Below are 19567 nucleotides of genomic sequence, written 5' to 3' on the forward strand. Positions count from 1 at the left end.
TCCTAGACATTGAAGGACAGATCACCAAGTCTTGGGGCTGGTCACCTTGGGATCAACAAGGCCGGTGCTCAGCTGTGGCCTTTCCTCCTAAGGCTCGGGGCAGAGCACTCGACCGACCACTCATTAGGCTCTCCCACCAGCATGACCTTTTTGACTCTTCACAGCATCCTTGTGATGTAGGTATTATAATTCCAATTTCCCAGCTGGGAAGCTGGGGCCCGTGATGGGAAGCATCAAATACAAGAGAGAAGGGTTGGGACCAAAACTTTGGCCTTGGCACCTGCTGCCTCTCCTGCTGTCTCCTAGGCTGGGCTGCCCTGTGGGTGTGGGGGTGACTCAGGCAGGGCATGTGGGTGGGCAGGCGCTGCAGCTATGGCTGGTGGGTGTGGCCTGCCTCGTGCCTAGGGCAGGTGGCCCAGCCAGTTCTGCCTCCGACGCCTCATTTCAGCCATCTCTCTGCCTATGATGAGTGCCTCCTGCTGCCTCAGCCACAGTCCCTCCGGGGGTCCTTGGACCCAGGACATGCGGTGATCTCAGAGCAAAGGCAGCCACCACTGCCTGGACCTTGCCAGGTGAGTCCTCACCACGCGTGGCAGCCAGGACTTTCCAAGGTCCTAGGGGACCCTAGAGTGGGGACCTAAGTATCTGCACTCTGCTGATGGGCCTTGGGGGAGGAGTGGGGAAGAAGCCTGGATCTCTAGCAGGAGAAACAAAGGGGAGTGTGAGATTTGGGCCCTGGGAATGTGCCAGAGCACAGGTTCTGATGAACCCAGGAAACTTGCCTGAGTTTGGAGATCTTGGGCAAGGGGGAAGAGCTCACAGTCACCAAGGGGGAAAGGGGAGGCTCTTGTCTCCAGTAGCAGGCCCTAGGATGTGGCTCTCCAGGGGAGGAGTGTGAGGGGGTTTCAGGATGAGACAGAGGTAGCCTAGAGCTTGAGAGGGACAAGGCCCAGGCACCTCACAGGTGCTGAGCCAGAGCTTCAGGGGCTCCCTGTAGCCCCCAGGCCTGGTCGGTCTTCCAAGAAAGGCCATTTCAGCCAGTATCAGGGCTTGGGAGGCCAGAGTGAGGAAGCCCAATCCCTGAGAGAGGGAGGGCAAGGCAGCGAGAGAGTCCCACAGGTGAGAAGGCAGGGTTTGTGGGGTGACTCAGGGAGCTAATTATCACCGCTAATTATAGCTCCAGCCCTGAGTTCTCTTGACCCTCTCCTGCCCCAGCTCCCCGGGACTCCCCAACTCATGGGGGATGGAGCAGTTGGCTGACATAGGTGAGAGCTGTAGGGTCCCTGGGATCCTTTCAGCTCATTTATCAGAAGGGAAAACAGAGGCACAGGGAGGGAAGGAGACATGCCCTCCACCCTCTTCTTCACTCTTGGTTAGCTCAGCCCCTTAGGCCAATCTATCCACAGGCCACTTGGGGCTGAGGAAGGTGGTGAAGGCCAGCCATCTCCACCTGTGACTGCAGATAGAGTCAGAGCCCTAAATCCTCATGATTGTCTGTCGGTAGGACACTCCACCTGTCTGGCCTCAGGGCCCCTCTCCAGAGGTCTCTGCCTCAAGGTCCCTGCACTCCAAGGCCACAGCCTTCCCCTGGACAACTCCTCCTCTCCCCAGGCTGCTTACTGGGGGAGGGCAGCTGCCCCATTTCCAAACTTCTCTGCAGTCTGATGACAAACTGCTCTGGACGCTCTTTCCAGGAAGCTTTCCTATTTGGGCCAGAATGACCAGAGGTCCCAGCTCTACCCACCTCGCTGGGCTCTTCATACAGAAATCTGGGGGACGCCTGGGTGGTTCAGCAGTTGAGCATCTGCCTTCAGCTCAGGTTGTGATCCCAGGGTCCCGGGATCGAGTCCCACTTTGGGCTCCCTGTATGGATTCTGCTTCTCCCTCTGCCTGTGTCTCTGCCTCTCTCCATGTCTCTCATGAACATAAATGAATCTTTAAAAAAAGAGAGAAAGAAAGCAAGAAATCTGGCCCGTGACCTGATGGCCCTGAGGGAGTTTTCTGAGGGCTGTTCAAACTCAGAAAGGCCCCTCATGAACTACAGAGTCACCTCCTGTCTGCACGAGATGTTGCCCTGTCCACTTCATCCCACACAGTCAGCCCTGCCTTCCTCATGCCAATGCCCGCACAGCGGTCTTCTCCTAGCTCCATGATCTAGCCTCCTTCATCCCCCATGTGGTCTGCTATCTCTAACTTGCTGTCTCCTGTGTAACCCAGGGCCCTCCCGTGCCCTGTGGCCCTTAGGACCAGCTAGAGCTCCTCGCTGGGGTCCAGGCCCTCACAGCATGGCTCCAGTTGCTTTGGAGCCTCTCACTGCCAGTGGGCCCCAGGAACCCCCCAGACTCTGCAGCCACACCAGCTTCTTGCCACTTGCTAACTTTCTTTTTATTTATTTATTTATTTATTTATTTATTTATATTTTATTTTATTTTATTTTATTTTACTTGCTAACTTTCTTGACTCCTCGTCTCTGCTTAGGTTGTCCCCTCTGCCTGGATTGGCCTTCCTTTATAGAGAAACCTCTAAGATCCCCTTAGAGTTCTCCAAAGACACGTCAATCCCTCTCCCCAGCCCATCCCTCTGAGCCTAGCGCAGGGTCCAGTCCTTACTGAGCATCAGTAAAGCAGGTCAGGACTGAGGGGCTGTCTCCTCTGTCTCTGTGGAAGGGGCTCAGCTGCTCCCTTTGCGTGAGAAGGGAGTCTAATGGACAGATAGCCACAAGACTGGTTGTACTCAGCTCTGGGTAGATGAGACAAAGAGGCTGGAGGCTGTATTACTAGCAGCATAGTGTCTAGAGCAAAGGAGGTGATAGTTCTGTTCTGACGAGGACATCGCTGAACACAAAATCTGATAGAGACATTGAAAAGCAGAGCTAATTCTTGGGAGTCCACCTGAAGATTGGTGGGTGGAGATGGCATGGGCATGGCAGTCTCTACCTGGAGGCTCTGTTGGGCTCTCCAAGGGTGCACAGGAGCAAAAGTGCTAGAGCGAGGAGCAGGAGAAATCGAGGGGATAGTTCCCTGTCTCTGGGAAGAGTTGGCAGCCTGGGAAGGTAGTGAGCTCCTCATCCAGTGGGTATGAGCAGGGGTCACATGGTGCCACATGGGAGTCTGAAGGCCCCTGAGGACCTTCAGGCCCACTCAACTTGAGCATCTATGCTGTGATTGTGTTCCAGCCATGAATGCCCACCCCAAGGAGATGGTGCCCCTCATGGGCAGAAGAGCCGCCGTCCCCAGTGGGAACCCTGCCATCCTGCAGGAGAAGAGGCCAGCAGAGATCACCCCCACCAAGAAGAGGTAGGACTGGCAGGCTTGGGCCTGTGTGGTGGGGGCACAGGAGGGATTCTGGTGCCCAGCCTCAGGGAGCCCTTGCCTGGGGTCGACACCAGACTCTCGGTGTCATCTGTGGTGACCTGGTGCCCAGTTAGGTATAAATGGGGGGAAGGTGGGGAAATAGCTCAGCATACTCGGGGGGTGGGGGTGTTGAGCCGGGGAAGTCAGTGCAATGGCAATGATCAGGGAGGCCTTCCTGGAGGGGCCAGAGGCGTGGAAGCAGTGACATTCAGAAAGGCTTCAGGGTGAGGCAAGGGATTGCTGGAGCCGTCCTCAAGACAAGGAGCAAAGAGGTGCATGGAGATTTTTGGTAGCCTGGATCCCCACGTGAAGACACCAACTGCTTTCCTGTCCCGTGTGCCCAACCAGCTTATTCAAGCTCTTTGACATCACCCATGTGATGGGGACACCAGCAAAGGCATCTCATGGGGTGACGATTTGTTGGCATCGCCGGCTCGCGCCATGTGGTGCACAGTCGGTGCTCTGCACACGCTGATCGTGTTTTTGTTACTTGGAGCTTCTTCATCATCATCGCTATTGGGCCCCTGGGAGCTGAGGAAGGCTGGGACACTTACAACTACTTCCCAGCTGGGGATTCGGGGAAAAGGACTTTTCCAGGGTCCTCCCTGGCCCCTGAACTGCCTCCGTGGCAGTGCCCCAGCCCCTCAGCAGATTGGAGGCCCTCAAGCCTGCATCCTCATTCCTACCACAAGCTGTGCTTTTGTTGAACGCAGGTGGGACCCCCCCAAGTGTAGTTGGCTCATTTGTCTGGCCTCCTCTGGCCCCATCCCAGGCCCCTCTTGGGCCAGAGGTGAGATAGGTGCTAGCCCTCCTGTCTGTTATTTTGAGTAATAATTGCTGAGGTTTTCTGTGCACTAGGACCCAGAATGGGGAGACTGAGACACAGAGAAAAAGAATGCCCATCCCTGCTCACAGCCTGGTGAGAAGGGCACCCAGAAGAATGTGGAAGTGTCCTGGCAACTGGGTGGGATGGGGTCTGAGAAGAGGTGGGTCATTCCAACCCTGGGGGCAGTCTCAGAGTACTTCCCAGGTGAGGTGGTTTAGAATGGGTGATTGCATGGGAGAGGAAGGAGAGAACATCCCAGACAGAGGCTGGGGCAGGGATCAGTGAAGATCAGCATAACTGGAGTGCTGGGTGGGTGGAGGAATCGTGGAGAATATGAGTCCCACTGGGGCTGGGGCTTGGGGGTTGGTTAAAGAGTTTGAACAAACCTGAGGGCAGTGGGGATTCTGTGTGAGAGGGAGGGCATGGTGAAATTTGTATTTTGGAAAAGATACTCTGGGTAATCTGTGTGAATGATGGATTGGAAGGGAAGCTGGGAGCAAGGAGATGACTGGAGGCTCTTGGGAAGCCTGAGTGACAGGTGGGGAGGTCTGAACCTGGGTGATCAGGGATGGAGAAGAGAGGATCAGGTCAGAAAGTTATCAGAATCATGGGGTCTGCAGGATCAACTATGAGAAAGGAGGGAAAAGAACCAAGAGACTCCCCCTCATTTGGTGAGAGGACCTGAAGGGATGATGGGGCCATCTGTGACATGAGGACATCAGAGGAGAAGAAACAAGATGAGGAGAGACAAGCCGAGTTCAGGAGTGAATGTTGGTTGAGAAGTACCCAAGGGACATCCAGGGGTAGGTCGATCCTGGAGTGCAGGAGAGAAAACTGAGCAGACATGAAGTTCAGACAGGTATTGGCAGGGCCATGGGGGCAGCCTAGGTCTGGGTGGGCTTGACTGTCTGGGTAAGGACAGACCTATCCCTGAGCTAACCAAACACCACCCTCTTGCCTCTCTTTCCCTTCCCCCACCTTCTTACATTCCTAGGGGAATTTTGGACCTCAGGGCAGGATTGCGGACATGGTTTCAGGAAAATGCCAGGATCTTCCCACAGTCAAGCTGCCTTTTCTTGAGCCTATCCCTGTTCACAAACTTAGCTCCAGACTCAGCTCTACCTGTGGCCTCACACAGCCAAGGGCCTGGGTATGAGGTGTGACCTTTGTCTCATGAAGCAGTAGCACCGTCTTCTTCCCAAGGGCTCTTTGAGGACCCTCACGTGCCTACTTCTTCCTGTGCCCTGAAGGTTTGAGTATCTGCCTCAAAACTGAGTATAGGACTCAGCCTAGAAAGAAAAGGAAAAGAAAAAATTCAATGTAAATAAAGAAGGCCAGTCTGACCAGTAAGGAAATCTGGACTAATGGTGGGATGGAAGGTACCACCATGTCTAGGTAGGGACATACCTCATGCTATATCTCATGAGTAGCTACCACTGTGGCCTCTTTACTGGATCCTGGGCAGGGTGATGCGCTGGGAGAGAGACATGGAAGAGCTGGCCTTTTGGAGATCAGAGCACTTGGGCATTTCTTGGGACAAAGTAGTTGGTCACACAGCCTCCTCCCCACCGTTGGGGATGCTTAGGGGTAGTTCATCATCTTCACAGGGACAGAAATGAAGGAGAGATGGTGCAGAGCTGTGTGTGCACTTGAGTTAACAACACCCTTGTGGTGCCCTTTGGTCCGGATGAAAAGTAGGAATAAACAAACCGCCTATGCTGCAGAGTAGAAGCCAGGGTGTCACATGGTAACCTCACCATCGGTCATGGAGGCAGGTGAGATGTGGCATGTGCAGAGGCAAATAGGGCAAGTGTGGGATGGGCCCTTGTGGTCTAGCAGCTCCCTGTCCCAGTAATTGGGTCCTTGCTCACAGTCAGGGATCTTTCCAGCCTGGCTCTCACCAATCTCCTTCCCGGCCCTGAAGACTTACATTCTCAGACATAGTCCTTGCCTTTCTGCCATGGAAGCTTTTCTCATGCTGTTCTCTCTGCTTTGGGGGATCTTCTCAAGCCACAAATCTCTGAGTACCGGGTCCCTGGAAGGGTCATCTCTTCCTTCCCTGCTCCCCTCATTCCCTACACAGAGCATATTAGTAGTTTTTGAGTAAGTAGGTGGATCATTGTAGAAGCAGGTGAGACAATGAGAGAGAGTGGGTGAGTTGATGAGTAAGTGTCCTGGTGGCTCAACACAGTCCCTCAGCACAAAAGAGGACACTTCATGATAAGATGAGGATATATTTCTTACCCTTCCTCAGGCCCTTTGGTTTCCAGGCCTGGAATGGATAGATGCTGTCATGATCTGGTTTCTGGGTCCATCCTGGAGGCCCACCCTTTGGACTCTGGGAGGAGGCCCTGAGAAGGGGAGGAGTTGGAGGAGAGGCAAAGGACCTTTCCTCAGCTTGTTATGCAGGATGGAGAAAAAGAGATTGAGAGCTTTGGGCAACTGGGAGCCCAACAGGAGTCACTTGACGTTTGTGTTGGTCTCTCTGTTTATTGGTCCAGTCCACCAGCCTCTCCATCTACCCACCAATCTGCCCATCGAACTACTCATTCCTTCGCCATCCATGGCATCCACCCATCCATCCTTCCATATACCTATGTGTCCATCCATCTATCCTTCCAAGTATCCTGCATCCATGTACCCATCCATCTATCCATCTTATTCATCCATCCAACTCAGCTGTCCATCTATCTAACCAGCTATTTTATCCTTTCTCTCATTTATCTTTCACACATTACCTATCCATGTTCTACTCTTCTGTTCAGCTAAGTCTTCTGAGTGTCAGAACAACTGTTAGGTTCTGGAGAATTAAGGACAACGCAAGTGTAGTTCATCCTGTTGAGAATCTTATAGCTGAAGGTCAGTGTTTTCTGGAGCAGGAAAAGCAATGGCCTCACTGTGCTATGCCCTGGTCCAATCCTTGGGGCCAGTTCTGACCAATTAACTGGAACAGTAGCTCTTCAAAGAGATTTTTGCCCATTGGTACACCATTTAATCCCCATCTTCTAGAACAGTGCCTGGTACACAGTAGGTGCTCAATATTTGTTAAGTAGATACCCAGACAAGCAGGGACAGCTTTTTATTTTATTTTTTTTTAATTGGAGTTTAATTTGCCAACATATAGCATGACACCCAGTGCTCATCCTGCCAAGTGCCCCCCTCAGTGCCCATCACCCAGTCACCCCAACCCCCTGCCCACCTCCCCTTCCACTACCCCTTGTTCATTTCCCAGAGTTAGGTGTCTCTCATGTTCTGTCTCCCTCACTGATATTTTCACTCATTTTCTCTCCTTTCCCTTTATTCCCTTTCACTAATTTTTATATTCCCCAGATGAATAAGACCATATAATGTTTGTCCTTCTCCGATTGACTTATTTCACTCAGCATAATACCCTCCAGTTCCATCCATGTCGAAGCAAATGGTGGGTATTCGTCGTTTCTAATGGCTGAGGAATATTCCATTGTATACATAGACCACATCTTTATCCATTCATCTTTCGATGGACACCGAGGCTCCTTCCACAGTTTGGCTATTGTGGACATTGCTGCTAGAAACATCGGGGTACAGGTGTCCCGGCGTTTCACTGCATCTGTATCTTTGGAGTTAAATCCCCAGCAGTGCAATTGCTGGGTCGTAGGGCAGGTCTATTTTTAACTCTTTGAGGAACCTCCACACAGTTTTCCAGAGTGGCTGCACCAGTTCACATTCCCACCAACAGTGTAAGAGGGTTCCCTTTTCTCCACATCCTCTCCAACATTTGTGGTTTCCTGCCTTGTTAATTTTCCCCATTCTCACGGGTGTGAGGTGGTATCTCATTGTGGTTTTGATTTGTATTTCCCTGATGCCAAGTGATGCGGAGCATTTTCTCATGAAGCAGGGACAGCTTTAAGGTGGCATTTCTGGGGCACTTCAGGGATGTTGGGAGTGGTGATTAGACCAGATGACCTCTGATGCCCACTTTAGCTGCACAGTCCATTTGTAGATGATTTTAGAGCTGTCCTGGCTCCAGATTCCAGGGTTATCTGGCCCAACCACTTTCTATCCTGGTGTTACACAGGAGGCAGAGGCAGAGCCAGACTAGAATCCAGGTTTTGGGCTCCTAGTCAGGGGTTTACTTCTCTTTTGGAAGAAGGATTTGATTTTAGGTCATTTCAGAAGGTTGCTCTTGATGAGCAGAAGACAGGAGGGTGAAGGCCAATGTGCCAGCCAGCCCTGTCCCATTTATGCTTCACTTCAGGATTTGTTCTGAGTCTCCTACGCTTGTCTGTACCTGGAGGAGAGGAGAGGGATTCCCCAGGCAAGACCCGGGACACCCTCATGACTGCCCCATCCTGTGAAGTGGCTATGTTGGACAGTCTCCACCTGCAGCTAATCCCTAGAGCTGTTTGGCTGGAAGAAGATCCAGAGGGCTGAGGGGAGAGCAGCATGGATAGTCATGTAAATCGTGAGCCAGAATCAAGAGTCAGGTTCTCTGAGAAAGTTGACTTCTATCCTTGGGGTGATGGTGACAGTGGCCTTAGTTGTCTCATTGATAGAATGGGGCCACAATCCCTTCCCTGCTGCCCTTTCTTCTGAACTTGATATGGCTGGGATTGTACTTTGGGACCTCTTCCATGGTGTTGTGAGAAAGGGAGGGGGCTTGTTGATCTTTCTGGGCCTGGGAAGGAGGTAGGCAGCAAAGGCACTTAGGAGAGAGACCAGCTGGTCAGGAGGCCACCATCCAGGCCAGGTCACAGAGCCAGCAGGTATGATGCAGCCATCACCGGGTGGGGGTATTGCCACAACTGACCCTCATCCTGATGCTCGTCATCCTGGTTGTCTTGGGAAGGCTTTTCTCTGAGTGTGTGATAGTGGGTTCTGAGAACACGTGTGTCTGTGTTTGTGGGCGTGTCTGAAGGTGAGGCCAGGCTGTGTCTGGTTGGGGAGTCATATCTCGGGGTGTGTCTTGCCTCTCATTGGGCACTGAGTCTGTCTGCTTCCCTGGGGCTTTGTCAGGTCACAGGCCCAGGTCTCTTGCTGCCCTGGGGGAAAGTGTGCCCTTTACTTCCCTCACATCCACTGTCCAAAGTGGTTTCCTGGGTTTTCCTTCTTGACAAGGCATCTCCTGTCCCCTGAACTTTCATACCCCCTCACTGCTCTAGATCTGACTGTTTTCTGTGCCAACAAGATAAGAGATGATCAATGGGGGTTGAATGTGCCCTGGCAGTCAGGAAAGGCCCTTGTAGATGGCAGCCCTGGAAGGGTTCTTCTTCAGACTTGAGGCTGGAAGGGCGGCGTGGGGATGATGGGGGGATTTGTAGCTCTGGTTGCCATGTCCCCCATCTCTGGTGAGTCCTCCGCACCTGGAGGCACCTGTGGACAGGAAAGTCCCTCTCAGATGTTAGGCCATCCCGACAGAGACCCTGGGCCTCTACTCATCTACTTAGTGACAAGAATCACCAAGACCCAGCTTTGAATCCAGGCTCTACCACCTACTTGCTGTGTGAGCTTGGGCAAGGTGTTTGACCTCAGAGCCTCCGCATGCCCACCCAAAGTGTGGGTGATTGGAACGGTACCCATCCCAAAGGGCTGCTGTGGGGGTCAAGTGAGGCCATGAGGGACAGAGTTTAGTGTGGAGCAGGCCATGAGCAAGTGTTCTGGGTGGTGGGGCACTCTCAGCAGTAGGGCTGCAGGGCATGCAGGCAGATGGTCCCTGTGCCAGCTCTAATGACCTTGCTTGGGTGTCCCCACAGTGCACACTTCTTCCTGGAGATAGAAGGGTTTGATCCCAACCCCACTGTCTCCAAGACCTCTCCCCCCATCTTCTCCAAGCCTATGGACTCCAACATCCGTCAGTGGTGAGTACTGGCCTCCCCGGCTGCCCCCATCCCAGCCCAGCCCTCAGCTCCAGGGCAGGCAGTGACTCACCCTGGGCCAGGTGGCCAGGCCTGGTTGTGACATGTTCTCATGGGCCAGTTTGAAACTTGTCTCTCTCTCTTCCTTTCCCCATCCTCCAGCCTCTCTGGTAACTGCGATGACATGGACTCACCACAGTCTCCCCAGGATGATGTAACAGAGACTCCGTCCAATCCCAACAGTCCCAGGTGAGCCCGGCCCTTCCCTTCCTCCCACTGTGTCCACCAGGTGGGCATCAGAGGCACGGGCATCAGGACCCAGGAAAGGCAAGGAAGCTTCCATGCCAGGGGGATGGGACAAATGCCTGCGTCCATAGCTGTGGTGTGTAGGAAGGTTTTTGCGGTGGAGGAGGGAGTATTACATTTTATAAACTATAAAAAGTATTACCCATTCATTATAAAACATTCCAATGACAGTACACAGCAGAACAAGAACTGGAACACAATCTCGTATTAAAAATATATGCATATAAATCATGAAACATCATGTGACTTTTATAAGAATACACACAAAAATATGCACTTGTCATGGTTGTCTGTTTGGAGTGTGGGGTCAGGGAGAGAGAGATTTTTAAAAATTTAAACACCACAAAAGATAAAAGTGAGATTTTCCTTCCCCTAATCTCATACTTTTTAAGGTAATCGCTATTAATTGTCCTTCCTAATCATCTCTACTATGTGTATCCAAATATATATTTTGAAAAAATGTGATCACATTTAGATTAGGAGGGAAGCCTGCAGAGGGCAACGCAGATCCCAGGGCCCCAGCACTAACGGAGGGGGTTTGGGGCATTGTGACAGGCCGGGGAGGTGCTAAAGGCCAGTGTGGCTCTGCGCAGACACAGGGCTCTGCTGTGGGGCGGGGACACAGCAGGTTGGTGGTACCTGTGTGGTGAATTGGAAATACATTCTGGCCTCAGTGCAAACGTGGCCAAGGAAGAGCAGAGGCGAAAAAAGAAGCGGCTGAAGAAGCGCATCTTTGCAGCTGTGTCAGAGGGCTGCGTGGGGGAGCTGCTGGAGCTGCTGGTGGAGCTGCAGGAGCTTTGCAAGCGGCGTCGTGGCCTGGATGTGGCCGGTCAGTGCCGGGCTCCTGCTGTCAGCCTTTCCTCACAACAGCCAATGAGGGGGGCATGCAAGGAGCCCAGAATGCCGGGCTGTGGACTTTGAACCTGCCTCTGAAGGCAATAGGGAGCCATGGGAGGGCTTGGATAGGTGAAGGTCATGGTCTGGCTGCTGCATGGAGGGCGGGAGAAGGGTGCTATTCAGGCAGAGTGGGGGCTGCCACAGCCGAGCGGGGGGAGGTGACCAGCTCTTCAGCAGTGGAAATGGCCAGAATAAAGGACAAGCGGAATGAGAGAAAGGGAGGCACGATCATGCCATTGGTGATGTGCTGGAAGGTGGGGCCCAAGCTATCTCAGGGACTGGGGAGTAGCTTGTGAGGGAAGTGATAAGCTTTATTTGCCAGCTCCCAGGAGGAGGAGGCCAATTGGAGGTTTCGGGGTGTCAGCAGTGAGGTGGACAGTGGGAAGGCATGCGGTGGGTGAGACTGCACCCCACAGGGGAGACAGTGCAGGAGGCAGAGCCTCAGATAAGGCCCTCAGGGGGAAGGAGAGGAGGTAGCACAGGCCCCAGGAGGCCAGAGCATGGAGCAGGGTCTGGAGGTCTGAGGCTGCAGCCCGCACACCCTGGCCTCCCCACCTTGGGCGGGAAGGGCCAGGGGCAGCCGGGGCCCCTGGTGCGGCTCACCCCACAACCCTGCCTGCAGACTTCCTCATGCACAAGCTAACGGCCTCTGACACGGGGAAGACCTGCCTGATGAAGGCCTTGTTAAACATCAACACCAAAACCAAGGAGATTGTGAGGATTCTGCTGGCTTTCGCCGAGGAGAACGACATCCTGGACCGGTTCGTCAATGCCGCCTACACCGAGGAGGCCTATGAAGGTATGCTGCCTATGAGGGGGCGCTGTGCGGACAGAGACTTCTGGGGTGGGGAGCCTCCCCGCTGTCCCGCAGGCCCGAGCACCAAGCAGCACCAAGGGCAGAGCACGCCTCAGCACCACGCAGCAGGCACTCCTCGCTTCCATCCTTTGCTCTGCAGAGTTTGGAGCCCTGAGCACATGCTAGGCCCTGTTTTTTGGCACTGGGGTGCATGGGGAAAGAGACAGATAGAGGCCACTGCTCAGAATAAAGTAACTAGAGGAAAATGTTATGATAAGAAAATACAAGATGGTCATGTGATAGAGTGACTGGGGATGGGCAATGGCGAGTGGGCCAGCAGGGAGGTAACCTTCGAGCAGAGGCCAGGAGCAGGGCACGGGCAGAAGCCCGATATGGGGATGCTGGTGGCATATGGGGCAGCGGGCAGAAGGCCAGAGATGGTGCCAGACATCTGGGCAAGGCCAACACTCAGCAGTTGCTGGTATCACCATCATCATTCTTACTAACCGACTCATTGGGGTCTTGATTCTGTGATTTCTCTCTTAAATGGACTAGGGAGGGGGCAGGAGACCAAACGTGGGATTGTGTTTTCCTGTCCAGCAAATCTGTGCTGAATAATCATACGGGGCATCCTCATCCTCATTGGAGTTTTGGGACTCAGTAAGCATCCTGTTGGGCTCTAATGAGGTGCAAAAATGATGGGTTTGGGGATGTTGGGATGCTATCTTGCTGACATACCAGGGGGCACGAAACATTGCTCTTTGCAGGGGAACTGTTTAGCGTGAGCTCTCAACTTTTCTCATGGGAGAAAGTCATTTTGTTTTTTTTTAAATTTATTTAAACAGCAGACTTTCACAGGGTTTTCATTATAGATGAGAAAAAGTAAAGGATTGTGAAAACTCAGCACTGTTGATTAGAAGAGAGGGAATCCAGGGAAGATGGCTACAAGGGAGTGCTGAACCGCACAGTGAGCTCCCTGGTAGCCAAAGTGGAGAGAAAAACTGGATGAGCTACATATGACGTTCTCAGCCCATCATGAGGGAGTTGATACTAGTCCTTAGCCAGGGAGGTTTAGGCCAGTGCATCAAGCTTGCCTGCCTTAATTCCTCTCCCTTTTCAGTCCCCTTCTGAACCTCCTTTCTTCTTGTCCGTATACAGGGACTTAACACCCCTTTCTGGCAGCATGTTCCCCTTGAGGCCAGGGAGGGTGCCTATCTTACCCATAGTGAATTCCCTGGGACTTGGGGTCACATGTAAAAGGTCCTTAATAAATGTTTTTTGAATGAGTGAATAAATGAAGATTACTATTAAGGATTTGCTGTCCTGACTGCAACTCTTTACTTTTCTCCCTTCTTAGTCGCCCCTTATCCCTTCCTTCTTTCATGACTTTGTCTTTTGCTAGTGGGCTTGTTGGGGGCTGTGAGCACTTACTCTCTCTCAGCCTGGTGGGAGGAGCCATTTATTTGTCTTTCTAGAAACTAACCCCCCAGTCTTCCCTCTGATGGCACCTGCTGGTCCCTTCCTTTCAGTGTCCTGGGTGGGTGCTTCCTGCTGCCTAAGGCTGAGGGGCTCCAGTATCACCAGGGGAACATTTTCCTCATTTTAGGCATATAACTCTGCCTTTCTGGGTCTCAGCTCCTCCCTCTGGCAGAGGCTAATGTTTCCTCCCTATGCTGCTAAGAGGATCCAAAAACAACTTTTAAAATATTATTTTTAGCACTTTATTAGAGGCTTCAGAAATCTGCCTTTTTAAAACCAATTTATTCAGTTAAAAATTTATCATTAAAAATTTTAAACATACATTTGCAATTAATATAATGAATTATACATCCATCATCAAGATTAAATATAACAATTTATTTTTAATTATATAAATAACACATGAATAGAGTTTCATTGTAAAACATTCCAATATTTTAATTAAGTTAAAAACAAACAAACCCTTGCCTGTCTTCTTTCTTTGCTGCTTTTAAAATTTTTTATTTAAATTCAATTTGTTAACATATAGTATAACACTCTGCTCATCACATCATGTGCCTTCCCTTTACCTGTTTTCCACTCTCCTCTCTGGAAATTATTATGGTGTGTAGACTTTGAGGATTTTCCTAGGGCTTTTTATGCATGTATATATGTGTCCATAGAAATAGTTTCATTTATCCATGCACCTATTTAACATAGAATAGTATTTATCTGTTTTCATTGTTCTACAACTTGCCATTTTTTAAAAAAAACTGTATGCCTTAGATGCCTCCTCATCCCAGAATATGCAAGTATGCTTCTTTTCTACTTGCTTAGTCTGACTGTGGCTATCCTGTAGCTAATTTCCCTATTCCCCTGTTGATAGTTGGATGTTTCCCAATTTTTCACTATGACAATATCCCAGTACACATTCTTGCCTGTGACCCTGTGCTCAGTGCACACATGTTTTAGGAAAATACTTTGAATTGTACTTTCCGGGTTCAAGGGCATGAACTTTATTTATTTATTTTTTTTTTAATTTATTTTTTATTGGTGTTCAATTTACTAACGTACAGAATAACACCCAGTGCCCGTCACCCATTCACTCCCACCCCCCGCCCTCCTCCCCTTCTACCACCCCTAGTTCGTTTCCCAGAGTTAGCAGTCTTTACGTTCTGTCTCCCTTTCTGATATTGCCCACACATTTCTTCTCCCTTCTCTTATATTCCCTTTGACTATTATTTATATTCCCCAAATGAATGAGAACATATAATGTTTGTCCTTCTCCCACTGACTTACTTCACTCAGCATAATACCCTCCAGTTCCATCCACGTTGAAGCAAATGGTGGGTATTTGTCGTTTCTAATGGCTGAGTAATATTCCATTGTATACATAAACCACATCTTCTTTATCCATTCATCTTTCGTTGGACACCGAGGCTCCTTCCACAGTTTGGCTATCGTGGCCATTGCTGCTATAAACATCGGGGTGCAGGTGTCCCGGCGTTTCATTGCATTTGTATCTGTGGGGTAAATCCCCAACAGTGCAATTGCTGGGTCGTAGGGCAGGTCTATTTTTAACTGTTTGAGGAACCTCCACACAGTTTTCCAGAGTGGCTGCACCAGTTCACATTCCCACCAACAGTGCAAGAGGGTTCCCTTTTCTCCGCATCCTCTCCAACATTTGTGGTTTCCTGCCTTGTTAATTTTCCCCATTCTCACTGGTGTGAGGTGGTATCTCATTGTGGTTTTGATTTGTATTTCCCTGATGGCAAGTGATGCAGAACATTTTCTCATATGCATGTTGGCCATGTCTATGTCTTCCTCTGTGAGATTTCTGTTCATGTCTTTAAGGGCATGAACTTTAAAATTTATAATAATGGTCAAAGTTGCCTCCAAAAGATGCTAATTTCTTCTCCCCAAAATACAAAGTACTTATTCACTCATTCCCTCACCTTTCACTAATGCTGGTAATTATTCCTTTCTGGTTTTGCTTTTTGTTTTTGCCTTTTGCCATTCTAGTCAGTGAAAAGTAGAGAAATGTTAACTTGTTAGATTCTGATTTTCTTGATCAACAGTGATTTCAAATATGTTTTGCGTTCTTTATTGGCCATGTGTATTTTCTTCTCTGTAAGGTGCTTGTTAATTTTTTCTCAGTTTTCTTTTAAGCTGCTTGTCTATTGATTTGTAAGGGGTCAGCATATCAGGAACTTTAAAAAAACTACTGTCTCAACCCTTCCCCATCACTTGCCTTTTAACTTTCTATAAGATGTCTTTTGGAATACAGAAAGCTTGCTTTCTTTCTTTCTTTCTTTCTTTCTTTCTTTCTTCTTTCTTTCTTTTCTTTTCTTCTTCTTCTTTTTTTATTTTTATTTTAATTTTTTTTTATTTTTTGGTAAGCAAACATGTTGGTTTTTTCTTTGTGGTTGTTTCTGCATTTTGGATTTGCTTAAGAAGTTCTCCCCTACCAAAAGGCTAGTTATAAATGAATTTTCAGTTTTTAAATAAAATGCCTACTTCTTTAATCCACCAGGACTTTATTTTTGTGTACGGTGTGGCAGCAGCTCTTTGGAAAATGCTGTTTCTAGTGGGACATTCTGAGACTCTTCCCCTCCTCCAGCTTTCCGGTCCTTTCCATCTGGAGATTCCACAGGCTCCACCAACTACGTCATTGTCCCTCCAGCCCCTTCCTGCTGCTTCTCCCCTGTTCTGTTCCTCCGCTGTCGTCGGGGCACCATTCTCCTGGCTCCTAAACCAGTCATCCCCTCTCTCCCCTCCCCACAGGCCATTCTGAGGTCTTTCTCCTAAGCGCCTTTGGGCCTCACCATCTTTCCCCACTGGAGCGACAGTTCCTTCCAAGTCCGGGCTCATTCTAATGCATCCTCCAGTTTTGCATCCAGGGTGATCAGAAAATACACATGTCCAAAACCCAAAACCCTGATCATGTCACTTGCCTGCTTCAGTGCCTTGTGACTTCCCATAGCACGGAGGAGGAAGTTCTGACCTCCTCGCCTGAAATATGAGGCCTCAGCCAGCCCCCCTGGCCTTGCTAAACTCCAGCGGTCTCAGCTTAGAGGCCGCTCTGGGAACCATCACCTGTTCCCCTGCGGCTGTGTTAGGAGCTCCTGCCCTCTGGGTACCGCAGCCCTCGCGCCTCCCAGGACCACAGCTCCTAAATCCCAGTGAGACTGTGAGCCTCCCTGGGGAAGAAGCAGAGCTCCCCGGCGTGCCCCGCCCTGGCCCGGGCACGGAGCCGGGAGCCGGGAGCCGGGAGCGGGAGCGGGGTGCGGGCGCGGACCTGGGGGCGCGGGGCGCGGGGCAGGCAGCTAGCATTTCGCTGAGGCTCTGCGGAGCGTATAGAGGCGGGAGGGACAAGGGTCCAGAGCGGGTAGTCACCCGGAGCCCAGCCACTGAGCGCCCCCCCCATCCCCCCCACCCCCGTTCGCAGGGCAGACGGCGCTGAACATAGCCATCGAGCGGCGGCAGGGGGACCTCACCGCGCTGCTCATCGCCGCCGGCGCCGACGTCAATGCCCACGCCAGGGGGGTCTTCTTCAACCCCAAGTACCAGCACGAAGGCTTCTACTTCGGTGGGTGTCCCCCCACCCCGCCTGCGGCAGGAGTCCGAGGCCCAGCCAGCCCCCGGACGGGGGTGGGGGGTGGGGAGACTGGGAGGTGGTGGAGACGGGGCGCGCAAGGCTGGAGCCTCCTAACTGGGCCTCCAGGGCAGACCAGAGAGGCTGGGAGGATGGGGGAGCTGGTTCTGGGGTGTCAGCTGCCGGTTGGAGAGGGTGCACAGGCGGGCCCCTGAGCAGCCCTGGCCAGGGAGCAGCAGGCCACACAGCAGGGAGAAAGCCCCGTGTCACAGGGGAGGACAGAGCCTCTGGCCCGGGGAGGACTTGCCCAGGGCGGTTCGGAGCTGCCAGCTGGGCCTCTGCCCCGTGCCCCCCGGGGCCACTAAAATGCACTAACATGTAAGAGAGCAACACCCTCTGACTGACAAGCCAGGCAGTCCAAAAGCAGTAGGGGTCAGGATGCTCTGGGTGAAAAAAAGATGTGTAATTTAGAGACAGTGAAATTCCCGTTTTAATGGACAGTTCTGTTCAGCTCCACAAAAGCACAGGCCTGTGCAACCACCACCATGATTAGGACAGGGTATCAATAGTTCCATCACATCCGAAACTTGCCCCCACAACTTTGTCGACCCCTTTTCCCACTCCATCCCTGGACTGACAGCCACTGACCTGTCTTCTCCTCTGGGTGGTTTTTTTAATCAGCAGGATCAGCTGGGTCTGAGCAGCTGTGAGGTCAGGGTCTTGTCCTGTCTGTCCAGGGTCTGGCATCAGCTCCTGTTGGAGCCAGTGTTTGGGAAATGTGACAGGTGGGCTGAAGAATGGGAACCCGAGGGAAATTGGAAGGGGAGCAGAAGGAGACCTGCTGTCCAGGCCTGGTTCCTTCCTAGGCTGGCTGTGTGAACACCGATGAGTCATCTGCCTTTTCTTTTCTTTTCTTTTCTTTTCTTTTCTTTTCTTTTCTTTTCTTTTCTTTTCTTTTCTTTTCTTTTCTTTTCTTTCTTTCTTTTCTTTTCTTTTCTTTCTTTTCTTTTCTTTTCTTTTTTCCTTTCCTTTCTTTTCTTCTTTTCTTTCTTTCCTTTTTTTTTTTTTAAGATTTTTATTTATTTATTCATGAGAGACAGAGAGAGAGAGAGAGAGAGAGAGAGAGGCAGAGACACAGGCAGAGGGAGAAGCAGGCTCCATACAGGGAGTCTGATGTGGGATTCGATCCTGGGTCTCCAGAATCATGCCCCGGGCTGGAGGCAGGCACTAAACTGCTGAGCCACCCGGGGATCCCTGCCTTATCTTTTCTTAACAAACATTTATTGATCACTTACTATATACACCAGGCACTGTTCTAGGTGTTGGAAATACATCAGTGAACAAAATGAAGACTCCCTACCCTCATGGGACTGAGGTAGACTAGAGGAAAAGTATCAATAATAAACATAATAAATAAGGACACTATGTAACACAAGGCAATAAATAAGAACACTATGTAATAAACATAATAAATAAGAACACATGTGTAATATGTTAGAAAATGGTAAGTGCTATTGAAGAAATAAAAAATAAGCCAGGGGAAGAGGGAGTTCCAGGGTAGGAAGGAAGTAGATTTCAATTTCAAATAGTGCAGTTAGGGTGACTCATTGAAAAGGTGACATTTGAGCAAAGACTTGGAGGAGGCTTGGGGATGAACAAAGCAGACCCTGAGAAACAGCACTATAAGCAGAGGGAACAGCCTTTGCAAAGGCCCTGAGGTCGGAAAATGCCTGGTATGTTCTAGGAAAAGGAAGGAGGCCACTAAGGCCAGAAAGGAGTGAGTGGGGGTAGGAGAGGAGATGGCGTCCAAGCATATAGGGCCTTGTGGGCATTTGTTGGCACCTGGGCTTTTAGTATGGGTGAGGGGAGTCTTCTGTTTTAATAGGGTCAGTCTGGCTGCTGTGGGGGTACTGATGCAGGGCCGGGGTGGTAGGAGGGAGACCAGTTAGGGGCTTATGGCAGTGATCCAGCTTTAGTTTCCCTGCTCTCCCCACACAAGGGGGACATGGGGAGAAGTACAGGGAGCCTCAGGGGTCAGTCCCATGGGGCACACAGGCTTCAGTCCTAGGGCTTGGGGACCCCGGGGGTGGGCCAGGAGGGAACTGAGCTGCAGTGCTCCCCGGTCCCCAGGCGAGACTCCGCTGGCCCTGGCAGCGTGCACCAACCAGCCCGAGATCGTGCAGCTGCTGATGGAGAATGAGCAGACGGACATCACCTCGCAGGACTCGCGGGGAAACAACATCTTACACGCGCTGGTGACGGTGGCCGAGGACTTCAAGACGCAGAACGACTTTGTTAAGCGCATGTACGACATGATCCTGCTGAGGAGCGGAACCTGGGAGCTGGAGACCATGCACAACAACGATGGGCTCACGCCGCTGCAGCTGGCCGCCAAGATGGGCAAGGCCGAGGTGGGGCCCGGGAGCTGGGGGAGGGCAGGGAGACCCACTGCTACTCTGCTGGCTCTCGGGCCTTTCTGGGGACCCCACCGATTACATCTTG

At 51.2% G+C, this 19567-nt stretch overlaps 1 protein-coding gene across 1 annotated transcript in view; it reads left to right on the forward strand.

The window, feature by feature from the left end:
- The first annotated feature begins 453 nt into the window (after positions 1 to 453).
- Positions 454 to 19567, forward strand: part of TRPV3 (transient receptor potential cation channel subfamily V member 3) — a 36436-nt gene continuing 17322 nt past the window's right edge. Inside the window, exons 1-8 of the mRNA XM_072778985.1 lie at positions 454 to 572; positions 3176 to 3296; positions 9912 to 10016; positions 10176 to 10262; positions 10994 to 11148; positions 11839 to 12015; positions 16919 to 17059; positions 19196 to 19476. Coding sequence (XP_072635086.1) covers positions 3178 to 3296; positions 9912 to 10016; positions 10176 to 10262; positions 10994 to 11148; positions 11839 to 12015; positions 16919 to 17059; positions 19196 to 19476 — 1065 coding nt within the window. The 5' untranslated portion in view covers positions 454 to 572; positions 3176 to 3177. The remainder of the gene's footprint in view (positions 573 to 3175; positions 3297 to 9911; positions 10017 to 10175; positions 10263 to 10993; positions 11149 to 11838; positions 12016 to 16918; positions 17060 to 19195; positions 19477 to 19567) is intronic.

This window comes from Canis lupus, chromosome 16 (assembly GCF_048164855.1).
Source record: "Canis lupus baileyi chromosome 16, mCanLup2.hap1, whole genome shotgun sequence".
Taxonomy (NCBI): Eukaryota; Metazoa; Chordata; class Mammalia; order Carnivora; family Canidae; genus Canis; species Canis lupus.